The sequence below is a fragment of the Hemicordylus capensis genome, chromosome 3 (assembly GCF_027244095.1).
Source record: "Hemicordylus capensis ecotype Gifberg chromosome 3, rHemCap1.1.pri, whole genome shotgun sequence".
Lineage (NCBI taxonomy): Eukaryota > Metazoa > Chordata > Lepidosauria > Squamata > Cordylidae > Hemicordylus > Hemicordylus capensis.
In genome coordinates, this window is record NC_069659.1 from 9,214,631 (window position 1) to 9,232,417 (window position 17,787).

Consider the following 17,787-nt stretch of genomic DNA (forward strand, 5'->3'; position numbering starts at 1 on the left):
TGGAGAAGCCGCTGCCAGCCTGTGTAGACAATCCTGAGCTAGATGGACCAATGGGCTGCCTATAAGGCAGCTTCATATGTTCCTATGTTCTTACGACCTGGTTCTCAGAGTCGTCATATCAACATAAAACTTTGAACCAGAGATTTTGCTGGGGTCGGTTCTTGCCTGAGCCATCTGAGGGGCAAATCATTCCAGCACTCACTTCGTCAGCACGTATACTGAAATTGGAACAATGCAGAGAAGATTAAGGTGACCCTGCAGTGAGGGAGTGTGATTGCACCCACCCTCCCCAAATTCAGGCTTTCTAGATTTTCCCATATTAGAAGTTATCTCTGTGTGGGGGCCATACATGTAGGCTTGTTCTCCAGATTTGATGTGGGTTGATGGCCTCATGGTTTGCGGTGGGTGGGGAGGCTGAAATATACCCTACACAAATGTTGAGGCTAGCAGGTTCAGGGGCAGAAATGGTACCCTGGTGGGTGGGATGAGAGGGTCATATAGGATCAACATACCTAGGGCTTTGTCTAAAACCACCTGGTGTCTTCTGGGTTGTGGCAGGGTTTTTTAATTCATTATACTTGATTGGTCCTGTCTGCGGGGAGGAGGCTGAACTAGATGGCTTTTTGTCCATGCCCACTCTGCAAAATATTTGAGTCCCAGTTTTCATGTGTAACCAAACGGATAACTTCCACTGGCCTTCTGCTGCCTTTTTAGATGCATTGGCGAGCTTAAACTCTATCTGTGTTATGAATTTTTAAATGTTTTATATTGTTTTTATATTTATGGTTTAACTTGTACACTGCCTGGAGATTTCTATATCAGGCGGTATAGAAATATGGTAAATAAATTAAATAAAATAAGAATAAATAATTTTGTCTCCATTCCATCACTAGTGATGGGACATTTAAACCAGTGATGGCCAGCCTTTTTGGCAAGTTTGCCACAAGCAAAGTCCAATATTATTTATTTTAAAAAATACATCCCACTCCTCTCCATTGGACATTGACGCAGCAAACATTCAGAGGGTGCTTCTAGAGCTCTCCTATAGAGCATTCACAGCCCTCCCCACTCCAGGCACCTTGGGGTGATTTTGCTTCTAGTCTACTAACCGGGTGGGGGGGTGGAGTGCTGCTGCTGATAGTGCAGTTGCCAGAGAAGTAGGGAAGCATCTAGGCCTGACTCTTGTCTACAGAGAGGATCGCTTGTGACATTTCTTGCCACAGGCTGGCCACCAACGATTTGAACCAACCAGAGCTCCCTTATACATAATACTCTGTTTTTCTTTCTTCAGGTTTACCTAAATTGGAAACAGCCAGTGTTCCATCAGGTAATGAACTTGTTTTTCTCGATTTAAAATAGGGCATGTCGTCGTTCGTCATGATATCTTTTGGGATGTGTCTTGGGTATCTCCAGTGGACCTTGTGTGTTCTCAGGGCCCATAAGTATATTTTGCCATACAGCCTGGCCCCCTCATGAGTGGTCAGGCTCCATGATAAAGTAATTTCTGTGGTTCTGGAGCATGCATGCCCAGAACGCTTCAGATGCCTGAGGGCTGTCACATGGAGGAGAGCAAATGTTCTCTTCTACGTGAGGCAGCAGGACTAGAGTGAATGAACATGTTGTTACTGCTACTATGAATGTCTGTATACCTCTTTTCAACCAATGTTCTCAAAGCAGTTGACACAGACAAATCGTCCTGATCACCCTCTGCATTGCTAGCACAATGTGAGAATGGCCAGGATTGGGATCAGCCCGATCATGGCTCCCATGAAGAGTCCCATTGCACTGGGACCAAACCCCTAGGTGCAAAAAGTAGTAACTGGTTCAAAAGAAGTGATCAGTAATCGAGCACTCGGTTTGCAGTGGTGTGGTTGATGTTTTGTTTTCTTCTTTGTTATCCTGTAGTATGTATTTTATTTTTTTGCAGAAACCTTTTGAATTCAAATATAAGTTGTTTTGGAAGCAAAAGAGTATGGTATTCTGCATCACAAGTGTCTGAGCCAGGCAGTTAAAAGTTACTGATGAACTTGAAGTGAACCCACAGTTTTAATTGTTGACTGCCTTGACATTAGAAGGAAAATGTACAGTGATTATAACCTCTTCTCTCTGCTCCCCGACTTAATATTCTTAGGCCTTGAGATAGGGGACTTAAAAAAATTAATAAGCCTTCAAAAGTATGAAAGAATATTTACAGTGGTGCTGGCATCAGATTTCTAAAAGTCATGAGGGCTTAAAAAAAAAATTGAGCCACAAAATGGCTCCTATTGACAAAATGGCAATGAGAAATTACCTCTGAGGTCATTTCCGGCCATCTAGGAACCGTGGATATGTGAGTCTTAACCCCTTTGTATCCACAGAAAATGATGTCAGGTGACAATTAGACACCTGTGGATAAGCAGAAGCACAAATAGCAGTACCACGAATAGGTCTACCTGTAACTCAGTTTCACAGAACGTGGTAGGTTTTTGTAAAAGCTGAGAGAGGACTGCTTTAGTACTTATGGAAGATGCTAGAATTGTCTTATATAGCTTTGGGAAGCAAGTTGGGGGAGTAAACACTCCTGTTGCAGTCTGTGTTATATATATAGGGGAAATGCAAATAATTATGCATTCCTTTATATTGGCAATATGCCTCAGAATCACTGCTGCTCAGACATCCATCCCAAAATGTGGATCACAACCCTGCTGGGATCCCTGGAATGGAGGGATTTGTGACAAGCCCCCTGACTTTTACAAGCCCAGTTGCTGCTGGCTGCAGGTGAAGTGCCGCAGGGAGGGGAGCGTAGGAGCTAGGGACAGAAAAGCAGTGTGGGGGCGAGTGGAAGAGTAGCATTTAAGTGGATTTAACAGTAGGAAGATTCCACTTAATTATAACTATCCAAACTGTAGCAGCAAAAGAAAGGAAACCGGAACTGGAAAAGTTAAGGAGGGAAACCTATTTGTAGAAAATATTTGATCTGTCTGTATGACAGTTGACGGAGAATTCGGTATCTGCCCTGCCAATCTTGTTCCTCGGACTCATTACACTGGCACGTAAGAAATTGGAATGGGGCATGGCAAGGGTTAAAGTAGCATAGTTCTGTGCCTTGGAGCCTTCCTGGCTAATTCATCAGAAGCACGAACTAGACTGAGGAGGTGGAGTGTGGATATTTTTGTGCATGGGCTCAGGAGGAGGAGTGTGCCACGTTAACATACTCGGCTTATCCGTCTGCCTTCCCTTGTAAACCTAGCTTCTCTGCAGCCTGTGCCACAATTCTGCTGGGCTTTTAGCAACATCTTGATTTAATTTTTTAATAGCCTATTAGAATGTCTTTCATGCAAGGAAATGTAGCACTGCGTTAGTCTTACTGAAACATTTTGCAGGATCTAGGTTCGAATCCCTGCTGGTATGTTTCCCAGTCAATGGGAAACGTCTATATCGGGCAGCAGAGATATAGGAAGGTGCTGAAAGACATCATCTCACACTGCGCGGGAGGAGGCAATGGTCAACCCCTCCTGTATTCTACCAAAAGACAACCACAGGGCTCTGTGAGCCCCAGGAGTTGAAATCGACTCGATGGCACACTTTACCTTTAGTACAGAGAGAGAATTCACCCAGTTTCCCCTTTCTGCCCCACAGGTGATGTATGGAGCTCTAGTCGCTGTTTTAGTTCTGCGATCTGTATATATAGTGTTATGGTAAGTAATGTGTTCACATCTGAAATGCCAAACTGCGCTTTGCAATATCAGAGGGGATGCATGCATCTACACATGCACCCCCACCCCCACGCTTGTGTTTATGTTTCTTTGTTATGTGATCATCCTGCCCTTTCTCCAAGGACTTCAGGGTTCTCTCCTCTTCTCTCACAACAACCTTGTGAAGTAGGTTCGGAGAGTAACTAGTCACCATGATGAGCTTCGTGCAGATATGAATCCAGGTCTACATAAGAAGAGCCCTGCTGAATCATACCTAAGGCCTCTCTAGTCCAGCGCCCTGTTTCAAACAGTGGCCTTGGGAAGCCACCCAACCAGGAGATGAAGGCATGCCCCCTCTCCTGCTGCTGCTCCCTTGCAACTGGTATTCTGAGGCCTCTGGCCTCTATACATGGAGGTACCTGTAGCTATCATGTCTTCCTGGTCATAGTCCCAGGAAGAGTCCCATAGTCTAACCATTATGCCTTTCCATCTCTTGGATTTCTTTATTTGGAGACAAACCCAAGTGAGTTGAATTGATCTTACTCTCAAGTAACTGCTAGGATTGCAGCATTGGGTACAGTGGCTGACATCCAGACTAATGCTGCACTAGTGAAAATGTGCTAGCTAGTTAAGAACATGAGAACAGCCCTGCTGGCTCAGGCCCAAGGCCTCTCTCGTTCAGCATCCTGTTTCCCACAGTGGCCCATCAGATGCCTCTGAGACGCCCATAGGCAAAGAGATGTAAGCATCTCCTCTCTCCTGCTGTTGCTCCCCTGCAATTGGTATTTAGAGACTTCTTGCCCTACTAAGGCTGGAGGTGGTCTATAGCCACCAGACTAGTAGTCATTGATAGACCTCCATGAATTTGTCTAAGCCCCTTTTAAAGTCATCCAAGCTAGTGGCCATCACTATGTTCCATGACAGAAAATTCCATAGATTAATTATGCGCTATAATTATAGTTTAAATTATATAGTATAAATTATAATTATAATTTTTCAAAGTACTTCTTGTTGGTCCTGAATTTCCCAACTCAATTCCACAGATGACCCCTGGTTCTAGTGTTCGTTCGTTCTCTCTCTCTCTCTCTCGTGCATAATTTTATAAACCTCTGTCATATCTCTCCTTGTTCTCCTCTTTTCCAAACTAAAAAGGCCCAGATGCTGTAGCCTTGCCTCATAAGGGAGGTGCTCGAGGCCCCTGACCACCTGTTGCCCTTGTCTGCGCCTTTTCCAGTTCTACAGTATCCTTTTTGAGATATGGTGACCAGAACTGTACACAGTATTCCGAATGTGGCTGCACCATAGATCTGTATAAAGGCATTATGATATTAGCAGGTTATTTTCTGTTCCTTTCCTAATGCTCCCTGGCATAGAATTGGCCTTTTTCGCAGCTGCTGCACACTGTGTCAACATTTTCAAGGAGCTGTCCACCACAGCCCCGAGATCCCCCTCCAGCCCATCAGTGTATATATGAAGTTGGGTTTTTTTTGTCCCAGAATGCGTTATACTTACTTGCATTGAACCACATTTGCCATTTTGTTGCCCACTCAACCAGTTCCGTGATACTTTTGGATCTCCTTGCAGTCTGTTTTGGATTTCACTCCCTTAAATAGTAGTAGTTAATTTTGTTAACACCATTACATACATGTCTTATGAGCTGTTTAAAAATAACTCTTCTGCCTACAAATGCAACCCTCACCCTGGGATTGCCAAAACCTTGATATTTCCTCTGCATAGTAATGTTATGGTGTGGCACAGGCCACCTCCGGCCCTTTTAGCTTCCCAGTATGGCCCATGCCCAGCATCCCACATGCCGTGTGACTTCTGGAGCCATCCACAGGTGCCTTCAGTAGGTCAAAGGGGCTGACTTGCCCACCCCCGCCACGCCCCTCCTGCAATTGGCATGTGGATAAAGGTGATCCACTTGACATAGTGGCCACATTTGCATATTAATTAGGGCAGTGAAATCCAAAACAGATTGTGAGGTGCTCCAAAAGGATCTCCCCAAACGGAGGGAGTGGGCAGCAACATGGCAGATGCGGGTTGATGTTAGCTAGTGTAAAGTGATGCATATTGGGGCAAAAAACCCCAACTTTGCTTATGCACTGATGGGGTCTGAGCTGTCAGTGACTGACCAGGATTGGGATCTTGGGGTCGTGGTGGACAGCTCGTTGAAAGTGTCAACTCAATGTGCGGCAGCTGTGAAAAAGGCCAATTCCATGCTAGGGATCATTAGGAAGGGGATTGAAAATAAAACTCCCAATATTGTAATGCCCTTATACAAATCTATGGTACATTTGGAGTACTGTGTACAGTTCTAGTCACCATACCACAGAAAGGACCTTATAGAACTAGCGAAGGTTCAGAAGAGGGCAACCAAAATGTTCAGGGGCCTAGAACATCTTCCTTATGAGGTAAGGCTAAAATACTTGGGGCTTTTTAGTTTGAGGGGGGGGGGAATGACTGCTGGTAGACATGATAGAGGTCTATAAAATTACGCATGGTGTGGAGAAAGTGGATAGAGAGAAATTTTTCTCCCTCTCTTCACAACACTAAAACCAGGGTTCATCCCATGAAACTGATTGCCAAGGAATTTAGGAATGACAAAAGGAAGTACTTTTTCCACACAATGCGCAATTAATCTAGCCTGGCTTTAAGAAGGGCTTAGATAAATCCATGGAAGATAGGTCAATCAGAGGCTACTAGTCTGGTGGCAATAGGCTACCTCCAGCCTCAGAGGCAAGATGCCACTAAATAGCAGTTACAGGGGAGTGACAGCAAGAGAGAGGGCATGCCCTTAGCCCTTTCCTGCGGGCTTCCCAGAGGTATCTGGTGTGAAATAGGATGCTGGACTAGATAGGGCTTGGGCCTGATCCAGCAGGGCTGTTCTTCTGTAGGTACCAAGGAATGTGGTAAGTGTATTCACTGTGGAATAAGCCTAAAGCTGCTTTGAGGCAGGATAGGCAGACTTCAGGCTTGCAGGAGCTCTCTCTTGTTTTTTACTTGAAGTTTGAGGTCTACCAACTGGAGCCAGATCCAAAATAATGGTTCAGGAAGATAGACATAGAATTAAGTGACAGGATGCCTCTGAGGAACAGGAACAGAGCTCACAGACCTTCCACACTACTACTACGACCACTATATATTTATATACCACTTAGTCATAGCAGGAGAGAGGGCACGCCCTCAACTCCTGCCTGTGGCTTCCAGCAGCATCTGGTGGGCCAGTGTGCGAAACAGGATGCTGGACTAGATGGGCCTCCTTGGGCCTGATCCAGCAGGGCTGTTCTTATGTTTTTATGTTCACTTTTCAACAGACGTTCTCAAAGCAGTTCACATAGGAAAAACAACAATGACTAAAGATGGCTTCCAAAAGGATACATTCCAAAAAGAAACACAAGGCAGGCACCAACAACAGTCACTGGAGGGATGCTGTACTGGGGCTGGATAGGGCCAGTTGCTCTCCCCCTGCTAAATATAAGAGAATTGCCACTTTCAAAGGTGCCTCTTTGACAAGTTATCAAGGGGTCACATACAAACACATCCATTCCTGCTTTCAGCAGCCCAGTGGGGGCAGGGAGAAGGATCCCCCCCCCATTAAAAGCCAAAGCCTGAACTCCTTGATGATCTACTGCAAATCTCAATCTACCTTCTGCTCACCTCCGTTTTCAGATAACTAAAATGTCACTTTGCCTCTTTCCATAGGGTATACCCATGGCTCAGGGGTCTGGGCTATACATCCCTGACACTATTTTTACTGGGATTTTTTCTCTGGAATGTAGACAACATTTTCTGTGACAAACTGAAGTAAGTCCTTTTGTAAGATGCTATGTGTAACGTTTTCTGACCCCCTTCATCTTTCTCTCTCCCCCACCCCCAGGCATCTCCAAGATAGGTCTGAAAGAGGCTCCTGCTTGTAACCTTGGAGAAGCCACTGCCAGTCTGTGTAGACAATACTGAGTGGGATGGACCAGTGGCCTGACTCGGAGGAAGGCAGCTTCCTGTGTTCCTATCAGGACAAGCTGCTGCCCCTTTCTAGGACAAATTGCTTGTTGATTAGATTAACCTGCAGTTGTGAGCAGTGTTCGCTCTCATTTTTTTTCAACTGTGTGCGAAATGAGTTTTCTTCTGGGCAGCAGTATCAAGGCAGTGTGTGCACATATATATTCAGAGTGGGACCTTCCTGATTGAACCTGAGTGGGATCCATCAGCTGAGCGGATATCAAAAAATGTGTGAGCACATACACACCTTAGAGGGAACACTAGTTGTGAGATGCAATGCATACTTTGACCAGTGAAGGCTCTCAGGAAAGCCTTGCATGCTGAAAAGTGATCTGGGCAGTCCATAGAGCCATCAAAGAACAGGTTTGCTGCTCAGACGTCTCTAAGGAACATTCACTTTTTCCTGAATGTGCTGCTTCAGTGAATACTTTAGGCCCATTCGCATGTTATATTCAACACTTGTACAACAAGTGTACAGTGTGAACAGCTACAGATCTGTACTAGGCATTTGAAGGGCCTGTATCCATGTTCACTTTCCAAAGTACACAGGTACAGTCATTCACACGAACACATGTATGGGTGTACAGATAAGGCTGAACTGGGCTTAAGTAAGATAACTGAAAATGCTATTTCAGCAAGCTATTTCAAAGTTGTTTCAGCAAGAATGGAAGAAAAGTTGTGTTAATAGTATTGCCAGTACTTCCTAGAAAGCCAGTGCAGAAGCCCGGGAAGAGTTTCCTGGTTTATAACTGGCTGCATTAGCAGTAGAGACTGTGATGACATTGTTTTCTTTTCCACAGGGGGTTACGGGAGAGGTTGCCTCCAGTTGTGGGCGTCTTGACACAGTTACACGCTTGGTGGCACATCCTGACAGGCCTCGGCTCCTATCTTCACATCTTGTTCAGGTGTGACTCCATTTCTCTTCCTTTTGGGCTTTCCATAGAGCAGAGGTTCCCAACAGTTTTTGGTTTTTTTTAACAAGTGTGCTCCTTCTGTCACAAATCTTCAACTCAGAGGCCCCATAGAGATTTTTGAGTATGTGTGAATGTCTGTCTAGATCTATATATGCATGCACAAATTTAAATGTTACAGTTAAGAGAGGCTACTGCAGTCACTGGCTGACATCCAGACTATGGTACTCATGAGCACTCCCACTGAAATTACTATGACAAGTAAACATGTTCTGTTAATGTCAGTAAGACTGCTTATGAGTAACTTAATCTGGATGTAAGCTAGGCAGTGACTGGAGTAGCCTGACTTGTAACTGTAACACTTAAAAGTGGCAATTTTTAAAAAAACATCTAAACCCCCATCTTTTTAACCAAGTTTTCTCAGCCTTTTAAAATGTGTTGGTTTCAATTTTGTGATTGATTTTAAGTTGTTGAATTGTTTTAACTTTTTGTATGTTTTTAATTGTTTTATGTTAACCGCCCAGAGACGAAAGTTTGGGCGGTATATAAATGTGATGAATAAATAAATAAATAAGTGTGCGTGTGCACACACTTGTGCATAAAAGCACAAATTAAATGTTACCGTTGGGGAGACAGGTTATTACATTCACTGGCTCACATCCTCACTCAGCTACTCATAAGTAGCTTAATTATCTGTGTCAAGAAAATACTTATTTGTTTTTGTTTTGTTTTTATTTGTACACTGCCCCAAACTTCCGTTTCTGGGCACTTTGCAACAACATAAAACAAGTTAAAACAGACATAAAAACCTTTAAATGATTTAAGTGCACAAAGCTAGTTAAAAAGCTTGAGTTGGGGGGGAAATGTGCCTTTAAAGTCACCTAAGAAGTTTTTGGAGAAGGGGAGGCTCTTTTTTCAGCAGGGAGCACATTCCAGATTCTTAAAGTGGCGACAGAGAAGGCCTGTCCCTGTGTAGCCACCAGATGAGCTGGTTCGTCAACTTCAGACCAACTTCTCCTGATGATCTGAATGGGTGATGGGGCTCATGGCGAAGAAGATGTTCTCTTAAATGCTCTTATGACAAGCTTACTTACTTTCAATGATAGTACTCAGTGCTAATTTTCTGAAGCCAGTCTGGCTGAGGGGAGGGGTACGCTGAGCTTCAGCATGTAGCCAGCCAATCAGGAGCAGAGGAGGAGGATCTTCCTCCTCCCCTTCTGCTGTGGACACATAGTTGAGGATGCATCAGCTTAAAGCCAGTTATCCTTGGCTGGGAAGCAAACCACGCAGCTGCAACGTGGGGAGGCGAGAGAGCTCAGAGTACCCCATGGGAGCCCTTCAAGTATCCCTAGGGTACTTCAAGGGTAGTATGAACCCCTGACATAGAGGAATCCCTGCCCCACACTGTCAGCTGTAAAACAGTTTCTGTTTGCCTAATGAAAATTCTATACCTCTTTTGAGCTGGAACTGCACCCTCTCCCAGGTTTCTTGGGCTCCTGTGTTTTCCTTAAAGAACAGCAGGGTGGTGGCAGCAAGAAAGAGCTACAACTTGATACTCCATTGACTCCCTCTGGGCTCAGTCCATTGACTGGGTTGCTGTGGGCACCACCACCACCACTGCTGCTGTTCCTCCTCTGCTGCTCAGCAGGTCCAGAAGTCACTTTCTGGGTCTCTGATCAGTTGTGCCCCCCTACCTAACATTATCCTCTAGGAAATGTGCAAAACTTTACTTTGCAGCCTTACAGTCTAGAGATAAAGGCTTGGATCCAGACTTGAGTGAGGAACGGTTCTCACCGCAAGCCCCCTTGCATGAGTGTCATTTGGTTTGTGGAGGTCTGGATCTAAGCCAGAGATGAGATGTATTAGAGTGGAAAGGAAGAGATAAAGAGGGTCAGTCAAGAAACCAGGGAAAACAGATGGACTCTAAGGGCACATTGGGTGGATAAAAATATAAGATGATTGTTGGATGTGAGGTGGAAGGCCATCCCAGTGAAAGGAAGTTGCATGAGGAAAGCAGGTACTGTACTATTTGAAAGCTGGACAGGGGAGGTGGGAATGGTACCTGTAGAGTGAAGGATTGGAGGAAGAACAGAGGAGAAAGAGAGAGGAGCAATACGATGGAGATATTTGGAAGTAAATACCAGAAGCCTGAAGTGAAGATAAGTGAGGGCAAGCCAGCAAAGAGAATGCTACCAAAAAATAATACCGTTGAAAATAACTGCAGCATATAGGGCAGAATTCAGAGGATGCTGCCAGACCTCCGTGCTGGCTTAGGACCCCCAGCTTTGTATGGTAGTCGGGCAAGTTCTTGACAAGTCCTAGCTCTTGTGAAAGAGCAGAAAGGAGAGGCTTGTCTGTGACTCGCAAGTTGTCTTATTTACGCTAATCTACTCAAATGCTCATCTGATCTTGAAGGCTTCTTTCTTCTCCCCCCCCCCCATCTAGTTTGTACTCAAGGACGCTTTACCTGAAGTACAGGCCAAAAGTGAAGGTAAGCAGTCGGAATGTTTAGAGTAACTTGAGTCGATCCTGGCAGGCAAGGCTGCCTCACAACATGAGCTTGTTAGTACAAAGGATGTAGTAGTGATAATGCTAAATTTTGCATGCAGTGCTTTGCCCAGAGACAGACACACACACCCATTGAGAAATGATGCATGAAAATTGTGTTTCTAATGATGCTGTAGCATTGATATCGTAAGTCTGTCAAATTCTTCCAGTTATCTCTCCTCCCCCGTGCACACTTTTTCTTAACGCCCCCCCCCCCCCCCACACACACACCCGTGGTTTGATGAGGCTCATTTTCTTCCTGCCGGGTGTGGATATTTCTGTCTTTCTTGCTTGTTTTTAGAGGTGCTACAGCTCATTAATTTTAATTGCAGGCTTTAATCTTTTGATTTGTTTTTTTAAAAGTGTCCCCTGTTAATTGGGCAGCAGATTATCTTTAAAATAATTCATTTTTAAAAATTCATTTTTAAGTTAAATACTTAGAACGCCATGGGGCCAGCCTCAGAAGAGGCATTCTTCTGTGACAGGCTCACATGGGAGAGAATGTCCTTTCTGAGACGATGAATCCATCACCCTAAAAACCAAAAGAGTTTTCTTCTGCACTGCTATTTTATTTATATGCAAATGAAATTGATCAACTACGAGTGCTTTAATTGAATCTGCTAAAGTGGACCGAAGTCTGCAAAAGCTTTTATTACAATGGTTTGTTAGGGCAACTTCACATGGTTGCCACCGAATCAAGAAGTTGGAAACCAGTGGTTTAGAACATAGGAAGCTGCCATATACCAGGTCAAGCCATTGGTTCCTCTCGCTCAGTGTTGTCTACACAGACTGGCAGCCGCTTTGCAGGCAGGAGTCTCTCTCAGCCCTATTTGGAGATGCTAGGGAGGGAACTTGGAACCTTCTGCATGCAAGCAGGCAGGTGCTCTTCCCAGAACAGCCCCATCCCCTAAGGGGAGTATCTTGAAGGGCTCACACATGTGTTTGCTGCTACAAGACCAGCTCTCTCCCCATAGGAGAATTCCCTGCTTCCCGGCTAGTGTGCACACCTAGCGAACCTGTCATGTGAACCTGTCAACCTCCAGTTGGCATCTGGACTCCCAAGCTTGAGCCCAAGATTTGTAACCAAATGGCTGAATTCAGGCTGAAGTTAGGAAATCCAGCTGCCAGCCGGAGGTTGGCAGTTTCGCTTGATACGCCCACTGGGAGTACACACCAGACTTCAGGCAGGTCATCTGAACCTGCCTTTAGTCTTTTAAGGTGCCGCAAGACCCTTGGTTTCTCTTTAAATGATTGTCAGCCCTATTTTTCTTACCCTTTTATCCCAACCTGTAACGACTTGGGGTGGCTTGCAAGTGTTTTTCAACAAACATGTAAAAATAAGCTCTGAAAGCCTCATGGGCCATAATCCTGAGGTTTCCATGGTAAAATCCATGCACGCCCCTGAATTCTTGTTCCTGTCAACTTATTTTACTCTGACTCCCAGGAATAAGCCGTAATTGGGAGCTGCTGTCAGGGAGGACTTTGAGATGACAATTTTAAAATCTGTAATTACTCTGTCTTTTAGGAAGAGCATTAAAAAACAAACAGTTTTTTAAAAAAACCCATGCAAAACAGCTACAATGTACGGGTGCTTTTCATTTGTTTGCTGCTGCTAAGTCCAGACCTCCTGCACTATCTTTAAAAAACTGGCCTAAAAGTCTTAAGCTGTTGAAAGCTGGCCAGCTGGTTGGCAGGGCTTTCCTGGGGCCTAGAGCCAAAGTCGAGAGAAAAGGGGGCGGCAGGATATTCCCAAAGATACTGAATAAATATTAATCAGTTCTTTATTCAATTATTTTCCGACATGTTTCGAGCTTAAATATACTCTTAAGAACAGCCGGCTCCTTAATTCTCCCCACCCCTTGGATCTCTCCATAGTGGGAGAAAGAAAAAAGCCACTGCTATAATTAGCAATGCCACTTGTTTCATCATGGATTTAGAATAAGAACAGACTGGATGGTGTGCAGTTCATAAGAACAGCCCTGCTGGATCCGGCCCAAGAAAGCCCATCTAGTCAAGCACCCTGTTTCCCCACAATGGCCCACCAGATGCCTCTGGGGAGCCCACAGGCAAGAGATGAAGGTATGCCCTCTCTCCTGCCATTGCTCCCCTGCAGCTGGTATTTGGAGGCATCTTGCCTCCGAGCCTGGAGATAGTCGATAGCTATCAAGGCTACTAGCCATTGATAAACCTGTCCTCCATAAATTTGTCTAAGCCACTTTGTAAGCCATCCAAGCCTGGTAGCCATCACCATGCCTTGTGGCAGAGAATTCCACAGATTAATTATGCTCAGTGTGAAAAAGTACTTTTGACTGGTCCTAAATTTCCTGACAGTCAGTTTCATAAGATGACCTCTTCATCAGAGGCATTTGCATACTACAATATCTTTTTTCTGGGGATTGTATCCAACATCAACAGGAAGATCTGCAGAACTGATTAATATTTATTCAGTGTCTTTGGGAATCCCCCGCCCGTATCTTGGCTTTTTGATACTGCATCATTTTCCTCCCCCTGCCCCTTTCTTTACCTGGAAGAAAAATCTCAAGTGTGGGTTTTTCTTCTTCTTCCTTGTATAGAGTCATGGACCTTGGGATTGCGATTGAATTTCAGGCTTCCAGTAACAGTCCAACCATATGCTTGGAACACTAAGAGCTCCATACAGCCAGTGTGAAGTGCTGTTAAGCTTGCGGGCTGATATCCAGAGTGGCCGTCCGGGGATGCAGCAGAGAGGCTACGCCTAACTCAGCCAGCCTTCTCAAGCAACAGAGTGTGCATGCGGGGAGAGATATCTTTGCTGTGCCCCCCTGCCTCTGTAAGTGCTTTTTGCCTTCCGGAAATGTCAGACACATAATTTGTAAGGCAAAAAGGACTTATGGGGGCGAGGGAGAGCAGCAGACGCTCAGCCGGACATGTGCTCTGCTGTTTGGGAAGACTCTGGCTAAGTTGGAAGCCGTCCCTCTGTGCATCATTCCCAGATTGCCACTCTGAATCTCAGCCTCTGCTCTCAGTGGGAAGTTGCTTAGCTTTTTCCTACTGAAATCAATGGGTTGTAAAAGTGCTTGGACACTATCATGTCCTGCTTGTTTAAAAAAAAAAAATCCTTGCCCCCCACTTTAAAAAAATTGTCATTAAAAAAAAAAAGGAATTCTGAAACAAAGTGCACAAACATACATCCAGTCAAGAATCTTCCTGACTGACCATAGGATTAAAATACCTAACGAAAACTTGCCTGGTGCCATTATAACCCCAACTGCCAAAAGACAGCCCGGCTGCCTCTGTCTTTGCATATTCACAAAATGCTCAGGCTGTGAAGGGAGTCCTCCATTTGTGCATTAGTTGCCAAGTCACTTTCATGGGCAGATGAGTAACCAAGGGAACTACAAAATAGTCACAGCAGGGTGGATGGGAGGCAGGCAGTGTCTCAGGCATGCATTCTGCTTGGATGGGTTAGATATAATAGGGGAAGAGCCCGGTTGTGCTGAGGGTAATGAGACAACACGATGTACACTATGAATGTTCTTCTAGTTTAATTCTGCCTTGGAATTTGCCTTAAGGATTCTTTGAAATGGAAAGTGCAAGGCTGTGACGATCAAAAGTTGGGGGGCGGATACAAAATCCTTCCTCTAGCTGTGAGGAGTCCCAGGTAGGCTGCCACCATCCACCCTTCCAAGGGAATATTCTGGGAGAGTAAAGTGGAAAACCCCTCCTTGCAAGAAAAGCTTGAGCAGTCTTTGGCCTTCAAGAGCATTTGACTAGGGCAGGACCCAATAAGGAATGACACTCTCTAACAACAACAACAACAACAATTTATTAATAATAAGATAAGGAAAAGTATAGAGGCGTCAACAATTGCTGCTTCCATTCTTCAAGTAAAACCCTTCCCCAGGTACGACAAGAACTATGCAGTCAGATCCAAGCACTTGAAGAAAAATAAATTCCCTGACACGTCTAGCTAAACTGGCCGCTATCCTTCTTACTTACTTCCAGGCAAGGAACTTACAGTTGATTCCCAGCTCAAGGTTGTTAGTCTCTCCTTTTCTTACAGTAGATGCTGATCAGACCTCACTTAAGAGGCCTTCAGGGAAGAATTGAACTCTTAACGCACACCTTCCCCCTGCTCCTCTATAGGCTATTATCCAGTATATCCTCCCCCTCAATCTGGATTGAGTCACAGGGATTTGATTGTCCCGGGCTTTCTTCCTTCTTTGGAGAAGCCCACCCTCCAAGCAGTTTATGGGAAGACAGCTGGTCTTATGATAGCAAGCATAAAATGTCCTCTTTACTAAGCATGGTCTGCTCAGGGGCGTAGCTAGCCCGCTGGCGGCCCGTGTGCGGCCGCAGTGGGCACCCCGATAGCCCCGCCCCCTGCATCTGACATCAGATGCAGGGGATAGCCACGCCCCCGTGTCTGACATCAGATGCGGGGAGTGTGGTCTGGCTCCCGAACGGAACCTTGAGGCTCCATTCGGGAGAAGCAGCTTAACTGCTGAAGAGGCCATGTGGCCCCTTCGGCAGTTAGACAAAGGCTGGTGCTGCGTTGCGAACGCAGCACCAGTCTTAGCTCCTGAAGGGGCTAATGGCGGCTCCTGATTGGGCACGGCTTGGGTTCTTTGAACCCGTTCGCCCAATTATAGCTACGCCCCTGGGTCTGCTCTGTTAGCATGTGAATGGGAGACTCCATGTGAGCACCTTAAGATATTCCCCTTAGGGCAGCGGGGTGAGCAAACAGCCCTCCAGCTGTTGTTCGGGCCAAGTATGCCCACCCCTGCCTTAGAGAATGGGGCAACTCTGGAAAGAGCACCTGCCTGCTTCAATTACAGAAGGTTCCAAGATCCCTCCCTGGCATCTCCAAGATAGGGCTGAGAGAGACTCCTGGAGAAGGCGCTGCCAGTCTGCGTAGAGAATACTGAGCTAGATGGGCCAATGGTCTGACTCAGTATAAGGCAGCTTCCTATATTCCTGTGAGGCCTAGTCCTCCCTCAAGCCTATCGCTGCAAAGGCATAAATATTTTAATGAATTCTCATACCCTAAAGTCTAGGTCCTGAAAACTGTAACTCAACTGTAACTTTGAGAAAATGTTCTCAAAGCAGCTTACATCGCATAAGGAATGAGAAAACGACGACTCTCTGTCCCCAAAGGACTCACAGTATCAAAAGAAACAGTAGGGACCCCCCCCAGCCACTGGGAGAGATGCTGTGCTTGGCTGAACAGGGCTAGCCGCTCTTCCCGCTGCTGAACGGAAGAGAACCCCACTTTAGAAGGTGCCCTCTGGCCTGCTGTGCTGAGCAGGGAATAAAGAAAGATCGTCTTTATTTTAAAAGCCACCTAATGGCGCAGCGGGGAAATGACTTGATTAGCAAACCAGAGGTTACCGGTTCGAATCCCCGCTGGTATGTTTCCCAGACTATGGGAAACGCCTATGTCAGGCAGCAGCAATTTAGGAAGGTGCTATGAAAGGCATCATATCACACTGCGCAGGAAGAGGCCGTGGTCAACCCAACACTGATTTGAGGGCACACTTTACCTTTAGTCTTTATTTTCCTGTGCCTGCTAGCTGTAGCTGATGGCCCTTGTTTGGCCTTTGTTAAATAAGAAGGGTGGCTCTGAATGTAGCACCCTCCCCGCCATATGGACCTTACTCCTCGATGAAAGTCTAGTCGGTCACCTGTGCGGACTGTGCCATCAGAGCAGCCAGTGCCAAGAGTGGTGCCTGGGGCCGAGTCACTTGACCCTCAGGTTAGAAACCTCCTCCCAGAACTGCCTTTACCTTTCCAAAAAGACTACAGGGCTTTATTTCATCATTCCTGTTCATTTTACGGTTTCAGCTATAGGTTTTGTTTATAACTGATTAGTGCTTTGAATGTTGCAAATGCAATGTATGGACATTGAGAGCCAGCGTAGTGTAGTGGTTAGAGTGCTGGACTAGGACAGGGGAGACCCGGGTTCAAATCCCCATTCAGCCATAATATTTGCTGGGTGACTCTGGGCCAGTCACTTCTCTCTCAGCCTAACCTACTTCACAGGGTTATTATGAAAGAGAAATTCAAGTATGTAGTACACTGCTCTGGGCTCCTTGATGGAAGAGCGGGATATAAATGTAAATGTAAATAAATAATAATATTTCAAATAAAGAATGAATGAGTTCCAGGAGATGTGTCTAATACAATGTGAAAAGGAGTATGCATGTCTCTCTTTGGCTATCAAATGTTTATCCATACAGATTTAACGAATATAGAGAGACATGTAAGAGTCATACTTTATATATTAGAACTGTTCTGTATTAAAAACACTCAGTCCTTAACTACTCTCTATCGCTCCACACTAGGGTTGTCAGCTTTATTTGTTTTTTTTACCAGCTCATGTGCCTGCACATCAGGAGCTTGGTCTGTGAACTTTAGAAGGTGCTGGTGCTTTTCTCCACACTACAAATAGCTTCAGCCCTGACTGCTTCAGATCTAATTGCTTCTGAAGGCACAGGAGCAGTCATTCCCCCTTCACTGGTTGGCTGGTATGCTTGCCTATTATTATTCTTGCCTATTGTGCAAATTATAGCCCAGGGGTACTCAAATTTGGGTCTCCAGGTGTTGTTGGACTACAGCTCCCATCATCCCCAGCCATAAAGGCTGAGGGTCCTTGGGAACTGTAGTCCCACAGC

General features: G+C 45.4%; 1 protein-coding gene across 2 annotated transcripts in view; it reads left to right on the forward strand.

Moving 5' to 3' along the window:
- Nucleotides 1–17,787, forward strand: part of ACER3 (alkaline ceramidase 3) — a 77,995-nt gene that overhangs the window by 48,343 nt on the left and 11,865 nt on the right. For both annotated transcript variants that reach the window (XM_053307538.1, XM_053307539.1), the window contains exons 6-10: nucleotides 1,292–1,327; nucleotides 3,619–3,677; nucleotides 7,380–7,481; nucleotides 8,477–8,581; nucleotides 11,033–11,078. In XM_053307538.1, coding sequence (XP_053163513.1) covers nucleotides 1,292–1,327; nucleotides 3,619–3,677; nucleotides 7,380–7,481; nucleotides 8,477–8,581; nucleotides 11,033–11,078 — 348 coding nt within the window. The remainder of the gene's footprint in view (nucleotides 1–1,291; nucleotides 1,328–3,618; nucleotides 3,678–7,379; nucleotides 7,482–8,476; nucleotides 8,582–11,032; nucleotides 11,079–17,787) is intronic.